The sequence below is a fragment of the Belonocnema kinseyi genome, chromosome 4 (assembly GCF_010883055.1).
Source record: "Belonocnema kinseyi isolate 2016_QV_RU_SX_M_011 chromosome 4, B_treatae_v1, whole genome shotgun sequence".
NCBI classification, from domain to species: domain Eukaryota; kingdom Metazoa; phylum Arthropoda; class Insecta; order Hymenoptera; family Cynipidae; genus Belonocnema; species Belonocnema kinseyi.
The window spans coordinates 28,148,348-28,160,396 of NC_046660.1; the positions used below are offsets into that span (position 1 = coordinate 28,148,348).

The 12,049-nt window shown below is 29.9% G+C and overlaps 2 protein-coding genes across 6 annotated transcripts in view; one reads left to right on the plus strand and one right to left on the minus strand.

The window, feature by feature from the left end:
* The window catches only part of LOC117171662 (E3 ubiquitin-protein ligase RNF19A-like), a 63,221-nt gene that overhangs the window by 26,638 nt on the left and 24,534 nt on the right, over window positions 1-12,049 (plus strand). For all 5 annotated transcript variants that reach the window (XM_033359169.1, XM_033359171.1, XM_033359174.1 and 2 more), the window contains exons 7-8: window positions 1,576-1,712; window positions 1,873-1,970. In XM_033359169.1, the coding sequence (XP_033215060.1) occupies window positions 1,576-1,712; window positions 1,873-1,970 (235 nt within the window). The remainder of the gene's footprint in view (window positions 1-1,575; window positions 1,713-1,872; window positions 1,971-12,049) is intronic.
* Window positions 5,362-11,274, minus strand: LOC117171663. The gene is made up of 2 exons (XM_033359175.1): window positions 10,561-11,274; window positions 5,362-7,406 (listed from the first exon to the last, which is right to left on the minus strand). The coding sequence occupies exons 1-2, from the start codon at window positions 10,876-10,878 to the stop codon at window positions 6,462-6,464; spliced, it is 1,263 nt and encodes a 420-aa protein (XP_033215066.1). The 5' UTR covers window positions 10,879-11,274; the 3' UTR covers window positions 5,362-6,461.

Sequence of the window (12,049 nt, forward strand, 5' to 3'; positions counted from 1 at the left end):
GAAATTCATTTGATTTATTAAAAATGTAATTATTCCATTTTCTGTTGAAAATTAGTTTTTTTCTAGTTTAAAATTCATCTATTTAGTTAAAAATTTGTCTCCATTGATTGAAAATTCCACTATTTCGTTAAAATTCATGTATTTTGTTTAAAAATTCTATTTTTCAGTAGAAAATCAATATTTTTGTTTCAAAATTAATCTGTCTGCTCAAAAATTCAGCTTTTTGCTTAATAATTCAAGCATTTTAGTTAAATAATCTTATTTCCGTTCAAAATTAATTGATGTAGTAAAAATTGAACTATTCAATTTTTTGTGGAAAATTGATTTTTTTTCTGGTTCAAACTTAAACTTTTTGGTTGAAAATTGTTCTCCTTTGACTGAAAGTTCAACTATTCCATTAAAATCCATGTATTTTGTTTAAAAATGGTATTTTTCAGTAGAAAACTAATCTTTTTGTTTTCAAATTAATATGATTGCTTCAAAATTCGTCTTTTTGCTTGATTATTCAAGCGTTATAATTCAATATTCCTATTTTAGTTAAAAATTCGTTTGATTTAATAAAAATGTAACTATTCCATTTTCTGTTCAAAATTGATTTTTTTCTATTTTAAAATTGAACTATGTGATTAAAAATTGGTCTCCTTTGATTGAAAATTGAACTATTTCGTTAAAAATCATGCATTTTGTTTAAAAATTGAACTATTTCGTTGAAATCCATGTATTTTGTTTAAAAGTTGTATTTTTCGGTAGAAAATTAATCTTTTTTTTTGAAAGTTCATTTGATTACTTGAAAATTCATCCTTTTGGTTAAAAATTTAAGCATTTTAAATATTCCTATTTTCGTTCAAAACTAATTTTATTGACTAAAAATGTAACTATTCCATTTTCTGTTGAAAATGAATTTTTTCCTAGTTTAAAATTCAACTATTTGATTAAAAGTTCACCTCCTTTGATTGGAAATTGAACTATTTCGTTGAAATCCATGTATTTTGTTTAAAAGTTTTATTTTTCGGTAGAAAATTAATCTTTTTGTTTGAAAGTTCATCTGATTACTTAAAAATTAATCTTTTTCGTTAAAAATTCAAGAATTTTATTTAAACATTCCCATATACGTTAAAAATTTATTTGATTTACTAAAAATGTAACTATTCTATTTTCTGCTGGAAAATTGATTTTTTTCTAGTTAAAACTTCGTCTCCTTTATTTGAAACTTGAACCATTACATTAAAATTCATGTATTCTGTTTAAAAATGGTATTTTTCGGTAGAAATTTAACCTTTTTTTCTTTGAAAATTTATCTGATTGTTTAAAAAAATTCATCTCTTTGGTTAAAAATTCAAGTATTTCGATTAAATATTCATAATTTTAGTTTTGAAAATTCATCTGTCTGGTTTAAAATTCCAGCATTCTAGTTAAACATTTATAATTTTATTTGATAATTTATTCTTTGCGAAATTTTATTGCTTCTTTGGGTTAAAGGATGATTAGAGTAAACGTCATGATTTAAAATAAATGTTTGTGTTTTGCGAGAAAAATGAATCTCTATTTTTCTATATTTATTGTGCTTATTCACAGTCCTTCGGGTTGCACATTTTGGGGCAAAAAACCTTGGTCACGAAAAAAGAAAATCTTGTGGCAATTAGGAACATTGGTAGGGGCTCCTGTTGGAATTGGCCTTGTCGCTGGTATAGCCGTTCCTGCAATGATAATAGGTGAGCAACTTGTTATCGACACATATCTTCTAATAGAAAATCACAAAAAAATATAAATAAATAAAAAAAAAGGATTGATAACTTTTCTTTTCCTGTAAATAAATATAATCAGAGAAGCATATCAAGAAAGTAAAAATGTGCAACTGATTTTCCGCTCCAGGTATACCAGTCTGGGTGGGAAGAAAATTGTATACGAGATACGAAAAGGCCAACAAACACAAAAGAAATGCTTTCATTGTTGGCGGAGTCACAGCATCGGTAAGTTGAACAAAAAATTGTTTTATCATAGTAGCAAATTTAATTATTTACCCAGCAAAATGGTTCCTACGAGGGACAAATAAAAGTATTTTAAGCGATTTTCCGTTACCAAAAATGCTCTCAAAACAGGGAAAAATATGACAATTTTTTTTTGTACGAAAATAGGGAAGTAGAGAGGACTAAATTCTTTTAAATAAGATCGAATTCAATATCAAACTTAAAATATATATTGCATTTTCAACAAAATAGTTGAATTTTCAAACAATAAAGAATAATTTTGTAACGTGAAAGATGAATTTTTAAACCAAAAAAGCGCATTTTTACCCCAAAAAGGGGAATTTTCAACAATAAAAAATTCGTTTTAAAATAAAGATTTGCATTGACATTAAAGTATATGAATCTAAAGTAAAAGAGACGAATCTTATCAAAATAGTTGAATTTTTAACCAATTAATTAAATTTTCAAACCAAAAAGACGAATTTTATCAATGATAGTATAATTTTCGACAAAAAACAATTTACTTTTCGAACAAAAAAGATAACTAACAAATTGATTGAATTCCCATAAAAAAATAATCGATTAAGTTGAATTGATAATCTACACAGATGAATTTTCAATGAAATTGTTCAATTTTCATCTGAAAAAGAACAATTTTCGACAAAATATTTAAATTTTCAACTAAAATTGATAAATTTCAAACCAAAAATGGAAAAATTAAATTTTAAATTAAAAATTAATTTCTAGATAATTTGTAACAAAAGAATTTAATTTTCAACTAAGTAACTGATTTTTTAAACAAAATTCAGTCAAAAAAGACGAATTATCTACTAAATAGTTGAATTTTAGTTGAATTTCCGAAGTAAAAACATTAATTGTAAACCGAAAATTAAATGTTAAAATTTCAGTTAAAAAAAATTAATGTTTAACAAACAAACAACATTTTTTTAACAAAATAGTTATATTTTCAATGAAAGAGATGAATTTTCAAAAAATAAAATGATGAATCTTTAACAAAAAAAAAAAAAATAAATTCTTAACTTAAGAAATATGAAAAAAATATGAATTCTCAATGAAAAATATAATTGTTGATATTTTAACCAAAAATTAATTTAATTGTAAATATAAAATAGCTGAATTCGACTAAAAAGACGAATTTCAAACTAAGAAAGATTCTTCAGTCAAGAGAGAACAACAATTTCAAACAAATTGTTGAGTTTTAAAGCAAAAAAGTCGATTTTCTGTAAAAATCTGTTACATTTTTGACCCGAAAATATAAATTTTCAACATAAAAGTGAAAATAATTTAACTTTAAAATAATAAAAAATTAACTTTTAGCCAAGAAAAGATGAGATAGTTAAATTTTTAACGTAATTGTTCAATTTTGAAGAAAAAAAAAACAAGTTATTTACAAAACAGTTAATTGCTTGAGATTTAAAGCCAAAGGAAGAATTTTTTGCAAAAAATTTGGATTTTCAACCCGAAAATAATAATTTTCAAGAAATAAATTAATTTACATTTAGATAGTTGAAAATTCAATGAATTGGCTGAATCTTCAGCCAGAAAAGACAAATTTTCAACAAAATAGTTGAATTCTCAAGCAAAACTGATTAATTTTGAACCAAATAGTTTCACTTTTAAGCAAAAAATTATCATTTTTTAACCAAGAAAATGAATCTTCTACCATAAAAGAAAATGTTGTATCCAAACACTCGAGTTTTCAACCAGAGAAACGATGAATTTTCAATAAAAATATAAATTCTCCATAAAAAATGTAATAGTTACATTTGCTGTTAAAAAAAAATTATTATTTTTTAACCAAGAAAATGAATCTTCTACCATAAAAGAAAATTTTGTATCCAAACACTCGAGTTTTCAACCAGAGAAAAGATGAATTTTCAATAAAAATATAAATTCTCCATAAAAAATGTAATAGTTACATTTGCAGTTAAAAAAAAATTATTTTTCAAGCAAAAAGGAAATGAATTTTAAAAAAATAGTTTAGTTTTCAATGAGAGAGAGAGAGGAATTCATCTCTGGTTGAAAAATGAGATATTTTATCGAAGAAAAAAATTTATTTGGTGGAAAATTATAATTTTTTTTTTACTGATAATTAAACTGTTCCAGATGAAACTTTAAATATGCTGTTGAACTTGAAAAAAAAGTTAATTGATAATATAAGTAACTACTGTTTAGTTGAATATTCCATCGTTTTAGTTAAAAGTTTATCGTTTTGGTTGAATATTAATTTTTCAAACTAAAAAAATGAACTTCAATTTTTTGTTGAAAAATTATCTTCTTGGTTGAAAATTTTTGGTTGACAATTTATCTTTTTTTTATTTGAAAATTCATCTATTTTGTTAAAAATTTGTCTTTTTTGGTAGAAATTATTCTTCATCGTTGAAAATTCATCAGTTTGGTTAAAAATTAGTTTTTTTGAATGAAGATGTAACTATTTTATTTTTGGATGAAAATTCATCTTTTCCAGTTCAAATGCAACTCTTTGGTGGAAAAATGGTATTTTTATTAATAAAAATGCATGTCTTTTATTGAAAAATCTGCTTTTTTGTAGAAAATTAATCTCCTTTGATAAATCTTTTTTTTTAGGAAAAATGGAATTAAATTAATTATTCAATAAAATATTCATAAGTTTATTTGAAAATCATCCTATTTTGTTGAGTATAAAACTGCTTGGTTGTAAGTTAAACAATTTTGTCAAAAATTCGTCACTATGCTAGCAATTTTTTTACAAGTGAAATAAATTTTTCAATTGAAAATTGATCTTTTTAGTCGAAAATTCAACGATTTCGTAAAAAATTCATCTGTCTTGAAAATTCAATATTCGAAATTAAAAAATTAGGAATTTGAAGTGGTTTAAATTTAACTTATTATAGTATCTATCATAATTTTACCTAAATATGCACTGAATTTTAAGTATAAGAAGATAAAATAAGTATTTGTTGGAATTATTATTAAAATTTGTGGAGTTTAGAAGCAAATTGAAGAAATGATTAATTATGTTTTTAGTATTATTTAAATGATCCTGATAATATAATTTGGAATATCTATAGTAATATAAGTTTCCAAAGCTTTTTAAATTAAACATATCAATTGAATTCCTAGCAGCTACAAAAAAGAACCATTATTTATAAAAAAAAAAAAAAACAACTGATGAAGCTGTATACGTATTCCGAGTCGATTGTTTAAAAAAATACGAAATATTTGAAAGGCTCCTTACTATGCAAAATTTTACCTGGAAAAAACTTAGAATTCCTGTTTAGGAATTTATTTTCCAGGATAATTTAATGCTCGATTTAAAAGGTTTAATAAATGGAGTTTTTCTTAATTGCACTAGTAACCTTAAAAATTAGGGACTGATTAATAATACTCTTGATAGATTTAACAACAATTTTACTTTCATTCTTGTCAATAATCGAATACAAGTTTTCAATCAGCCTATCCTCTCTGTTGGCACAATGCTCGGGTACAAGAAATTGTTTGCTTATTGTTGATACATGGTTATTTAAAAGTATGAACTAATTATTGTAAAAAAGTGAAAATCAGTACATAAAATGTCGTAATAATTCTTAGATAAATCGCGTTTATTTTTCTGAAGTACTAATGTGTCAAAGAATTACATTTTTTCGTATACGTAATAAACTCAAGTAAAGTGTTTGAGGATTTAATTATTTCACTGATTTGAATAAATTAAAGTTGATAAGAAATTTGTAATAATAATTTGTCGAGTAATCTAGATTTTGATCATTAGTTTCTTAAAAAACAAGAAATGAATCATTACTTTTTTCTCCGGGAAAATATACTAAAGTGGAACAAAGTTTGGGTATAAACGTTACTATTTGAATTGATAAGAAGTGGTTTAAATGAATGTCATTTCGCGTAGAAGCTCGATTAATTGTGCACGTTAAAAGAACGCGTAAAGCTTCATCTATTGCCCTTTTTTTTTTCTTGTTTTTTTTCGACTGAGTTTGTTTCGCTTTGGACAGCCTTTGTTGCAGCAAACGTGATAAATGTTCCGTCGAGATAAGTTTTCCTACCGTTTTTCGTACTAATTGTGTACGAATATTTCCTACTTGGACGATTACACGCCGAACTCGATTTGTTAATTGAGCCTTTTCCGAGAGACGATTGTCGATTCACGTGCGCAGTAACATAGGGCATTTTACGCCCGAGTGAAAATAAAATTCTGATTTATAATTCTATTTACAAAGTTTGTAGTAAGGGGCCTGTGCCAAAAGACAGGGTCCCTAAATACAGATCGTATAACAGTTCGACATTGGAATTGAATAAATGAGAGGTGTCGAGAAATATATCCAAATGTCCTATTTAAATCTTATAATGAAGCACGAGAAAAAACGGAAAGGACACAAGTAACGGCTTTGCGCACACATCGAGATCACTCAGATTCACCGTCCTTAAATGCGTCACTGATTATGAAATATCAGAGGCGTTTGCAACATTTGTGGAGACTAAAGTTTACGGTTCATCCGCAAGCGCTGTTTCGGGAATTTCGCCTGTGAGCACTCCATCATTGTGCAAGTCTTCCAAGACGTCGATAAGACGCTGTTCCGTGAGAGGATCACCGAGAGCAACATCCACCGAACCTATACAGAGTAAGAGTGCCAGGAGTTGAGATCTTCTGTAATCTCCATCCAAATTTGATCTCGTGTAAGCCAAATCCTTTGGAATGTCGAGACCCAAATTGCAGCTCGTACTAGTTAGAACATTCCAGTATTTGTCCAATAACGAGGGCGTGTGTCTTCGTCGTAATTCCGTTGGCACGGAACTGACGAGCAATAGGGCAATGTCGTTTGTCGGTCGGCTGTAGGTGACCATTTGCCAATCGAGTATCGCACACTTGCAGTTGCCGTCCTCGTCATTTTTGAAGAGCAGATTATTGCACCAGAAGTCTGTGTGCGTGATCAGAGCCAGGGGATCTTCCGGTGCGAGAAGAGCGGCAATTATCTCCTTGGTGCGGGGACGTAGTGCCAGAAGAGCCTCGAGAACAGCCTCCAGGCCCGGTCTTCTCTCGAGAAAACGAGCCAGTTGTGGCAGACCGCGTTCCACCAGTTGCTGATAGGAGTCAGTGGCTCTGGCAGTTTGAAAGAGGAAGGGATAACGATCGGAGAGTGATCGGCCCTCCTTGACTTTTAGGGTTAATGAGAGGGCGTGCAGACATGCGACGGCGCTCAGCGCGGCTTCAGCTTGTCGTAGGGTCAATCCGCGCGAAAACTCGGCCCCATCGAATCCGCGTGGTCGCAAGTTTTCCAAGACGAGGAACGACTCGGGAGGTTCAGGACTGTCCTCGGTTCCTCCGCTTGGATTGTAGTGAGCGTTGATGCAAGCGGGAATTGGTAGCTCGATTGCAAGCTCCGGGGATGCTATCTGCTTCTTTTGAAAGGCTTCTAGATCGGGCACCACCTGTGAAAAATAGAGGTTGTTTCAAATCTTTCTGTTTTGGGATTCAGTGTCATAGAGTCAATGAAATGGATTAGATTGGATTAAAAAGAGCACTACAGTGAAGGGAGGTGGATCAATTTGAGTCTGAAATGAGGCCAGAATTGTATGCAACGCTTTTATAGAGATTTCGGATATATTATATTTGATGGGAAAATTGTGCATGGGAATGAACCGATTTTTGAGATTTTGCTAGTCATGAATCTTCATTAGTAGCGACTGTTGATTGTCAGTTGATGTCACGTCGAAGTCATGGGCAAAATAAATTTTCTGTGTTTGAATCTGATAGGATATTAATCAGAAATTGCTGGATAGGATTGGATAGAATAGGATAGGATCAAACATTCCCTTTTGGTTCTAGGAAGTTGTTAATTAATCAGAAGTGGGATTCGGAACTATGCATATCTATAGAGAAATAATTTTAGGGGAAAAATTTATTTACAGTGCTGAATATCCATTTTTTTCTTTTTAAAAATTCAACTAACTTGTTGAAAAACGTCCCTTTCAGTGGAAGAGTCAAATATTTGGTTGAAAATTCAACTGTTTTGTAAAAATTTGCTTTTTTGATCTGAATATTCAACAATTTGTTTCTATTTTTTTTTCTTTCTTGACTAAAAACTGTTTCTGGGTTGAAAATTCAATTCTTTTAATGAAAATTCGTCAAATTTTGGTAGAAATTTCATATTTTTTTATTTCAAATGTAACTGTTTAGTTGATAATTAATTTGTTTTGGTTGAGCATTCAACTATTTTGTTGAAAATTCAAATATTTTGGTCGAAAATTCAACTGTTTTGTTGATAACTTTGTTTTTCTGGATTGAAATTTTCTTCTTTCGAATTGAAAGTTTATCTTTTGTTTAGAAAAGTAATATTTTTTCGTTAAAAATTCATCTTTTGTGATTGAGAGTTAATTCTTATTCATTAAACAGGGTAATGTTACATATTTGGCCCAGAATTTATTTCTTTTGGTTATGCATTCTACTGTTTGGTGGAAAATTTAATTAATTTGTTGAAAATTTAACTATTTTGTTAAAAAATCATCTTTTTGGTCCAGAATTGATGTCTTTCGGTTAAAAATTCTACTATTTCTTGGAAAATTTAATTAATTTGTTGGAATTTTTTTTTTTAATAGAAAATTTATCCTTTTGGATTAAACATTCGACAAGTTGATTGATTTTTTTTTCTTTCTTGACAAAAAAATGTTTCTAGGTTGAAAATTCAATACTTTTGATGAAAATTCATCAAATTTTGGTAGAAATTTTATATTTTTTATTTAAAATGTAACTGTTCGGTTGATAATTAATTTTTATTAGTTAAAATTTTTATTATTTTGTTGAAAATTATTTATTTTTAATTGCAAATCCAATTATTTTGGGTGAAAAATTGACTTTGTTGAGTGAAAGTTCAAAGATTTGCTTAAAAATTCGTATTTTTTATAGAAAATTAATCTTCTTAAATGAAAAATTAACTGCTTTGCAGAATATTTTTCTTTTTAGCCTTAAAATTTAACAGTTTGGTTGTACTTTTTTTCTCTCTTGACTGAAAATTCTTTCCAAGTAGAAAATTCAAATCTTTTGTTAAAAATTCGTCTTTTTGGTAGAAATTCCATCTTTTTTTTCATTCAAAATCCAACTATTTGGTCGATAATTAATCTTTTTTGGTTGAGCATTCAACTGTTTGATTGAAAATTCAAATTTTATGTACAAAATTTACCATTTTTACCTGAAAATTCAACTATTTGGTTGAAAATTTATCTTTACTGAGTGAAATTTGAATTATTTGGTTAAGAATTGGTGTTTTTTTTTATATTAGCTTAAATTTTTTTGCAAAAAATTCAACTGGTTTGTGGATAATTTGCCTTTTTGGGTTGAAAATTCAAAAATTTGGTTGAACTTTTTTTCTCTTTCGAGTAAAAAACTTTTATACTTTGAAAATTGAACCGTGTTTTTAAAAATGTATCTCTTTTGGTACAAGTGTCATCATTTTGGGTTAAAAATCGAACTGTTTCGATAATAATTAATCTGTTTTGGTTGAACATTGAATTATTTTGTTGAAATTTGAACTCATTTTGCAGAAAGTTTGGCTTTTAGTCCGGGAAAATTTAACAGTTTGGTTAAAGTTTTTTTTCTTCCTTGAGTAAAAAATCTTTTTCGGTTGAAAATTCATCTTTTTTTTTATAGAAATTTCATCATTTTTGTTTCAAAATGCAACTGTTTGGTCGATAATTAATCTCTTTTGGTTGAGTATTTAACTATTTTGTTGAAAATTCGTCGTTTTTGGTAGAACTTGAAACTATTTCGTAAAAAACTATTTTCGGCTTAAAATTATTTATTTTTAACTCACAATTCAAATATCGGGTTAAAAATTTTTCTTCATCAGGTGAAGGTTGAACTATTTGATTGAAAATTTAACATTTTGCTTGAAATTAAATTTTTTTTTGTAGAAAATTTGCCCTTTTGGTCTGAAAATTGATCTTTTTGGTTGAAAATTGAACTATTTTGTAAAAAAATTGCCTTTTTGGACTGAAAATGATAGAATTTGGTTAAACTTTTTTTCTCTTGACTAAAAAATCTTTCTAGGTTGAAAATTCAACTCTGTTAATGAAAATTGATCCTTTTGGTTCAAAATGGAATTGTTTGATTGATAATTAATCTGCTTTAGTTGAGCATTGAATTATTTTGTTGAAAATTCGTCTTTTTTATAGAAAAATTAATCTTCTAGGTTAAAAGTTCATCCTTTTGGTTGAAAATTGATCTATTGGTTGAAAATGCAAGTATTCTTGTTGGAAGTTCAGGGAATCCTGAAAAAAATTTTGTGTTGGTCGTTGTAAGTTGTAATCTGCAAACATTACCACCTATACGAGAAGTTGCACAGGAGGGAGCTATTATGCAATTTATTTCATGAATTTGCAAAACAAATTATTCAAAATGTGGCTGCGGCTGTAAAAACATTTTGGAAGATAGAAATTGGATTTGGAATTGCTTTATTTATTTGCAAGTTCTGATGTTTGTGGTTATATTCTCGTTTCCTCAGCATCGTATTGAAAACTTGATCTATTTCTGGTTAATTTGGAATGAGAATTGTCTTTAATTTCAAAATCTGAAAGATGATTTGATTACCTGGGTGTAAAATTTGATTTCCCTGAGGTCGAACTGAGCCTCGGTGACGAAGAATCGACTGTAGGGATCCTGGGGTAGGAGCTTGACAATGACACTGAGCTCGCACCTTGTCTCGTCCGGTTTCGTTCGATATTCGACCTGTACAGCTAGAATATCACTAAGAACACTTTCGCCTGCCGTGCAACCTGGCCTGACGGTGAAGTCATCAACGGTGATTTGAGATCCTGCGCCGTGATGCTCGATCAGGAGTCCTTCGAGCCATTCTTTGGTCACCGGCCACTCGCCACAGGAACCCTCAGTGTCCTCACTGTCCGACATACTATTGTTTCCAAATTTTGCGAATTTTCCGATTTTTTGCCACACTCGGTCCTTCGAGCCGGTTCCGCCGTTTTTCAGGAGCTACTCACTGCTCGTCGATGAGCATTCTAGGAGTCTTTTTTTTTTAAACTGGGTGAGTCGCGAACCCGATCACAGATGATCGGATTGCCCAGCGAGTGTGAAAGGGCGTTCCTGTTAGAGAAACTGAGTTTGATTAGTCCAGGTCGACATGGTTCGTTGTCCTGGTCATTAAATGATGGATGATGGCCGGATTCGAGGGCACAACCAGGAAGTGCAACGACTGCATAGATCTCAGTACTGACCGCCCGACCGACCGACCGATCCCTTCCGGTCTCGACTCGTTCCGTTTCGTTTGACTTTGTTCCTGGGCTTACAGTCTATCCTATCTAACTTAACTGCAGTGTCACGGATTCAGAAAGCATGCATGGAGGCGCCATGGGTGGGACGATACTGCCTCGACGCGCATGCTTCTGCATATCTCTCTCACTCTTTCTCTCTCTCACTCTCAATCTTCCTCAATCAATATCTTTCTCCCGTTTCATCTGTCGTATCAAAATCCAAACGCATAATTCGTCCTCTTGTCCTCTCTTTTTCTGACACTCGGGAAATTCAGGAGGCATTTACTAAATTACTATCTATGTTATCTAGGATTAGGGACGCGAATTTTATGGGGTCAAGCCTCTATCAGGGAATTTTCCATTCTTTCAACGCTGAGTTATGGAGTGAACATAAATATCTCCAGCCCAAGGATAATCATCAGCCTTTTTGATTTTAACTGTTCTGTTTATATCAGGGTGGCCACTAATAAGGATAATTGGGAATTAGCCTGGAATTTTTAGCACCGGGAAATAGCTTTTTTTCTTTTACTTTTTTATTAAATATTGTTTTGCTCGTGAAAAATAAATTTCGCGTTTATACTATATATTTAACCCTCAAACCGAGCATACGTAACCGGTACACTGGTGCGAACTGGTTTGTTTTCAATGCTATTATTAAAGATTTAATATATAGAACATATAATAAACAACTAGCATATATCACAGATATTTAAGATATATATTTAATTTATATGGGATAATCCGCTGCAGCTGTGTTTGCGTAAATGCCAACAAAATGAAAAAACTTCGGGTGCGAATTCGCACTAGTGTAC

What these genes read in the sequence shown, in the direction of transcription:
- LOC117171663 (XM_033359175.1), bottom strand. Translation starts at nt 10,878, where the DNA reads ATGTCGGACAGTGAGGACACTGAGGGTTCCTGTGGCGAGTGGCCGGTG. An exon ending in AAATCAAATTTTACACCCAG is followed by an intron (nt 7,407 to 10,560) that starts GTAATCAAATCA and finishes TATTTTTCACAG; the next exon opens with GTGGTGCCCGATCTAGAAGC.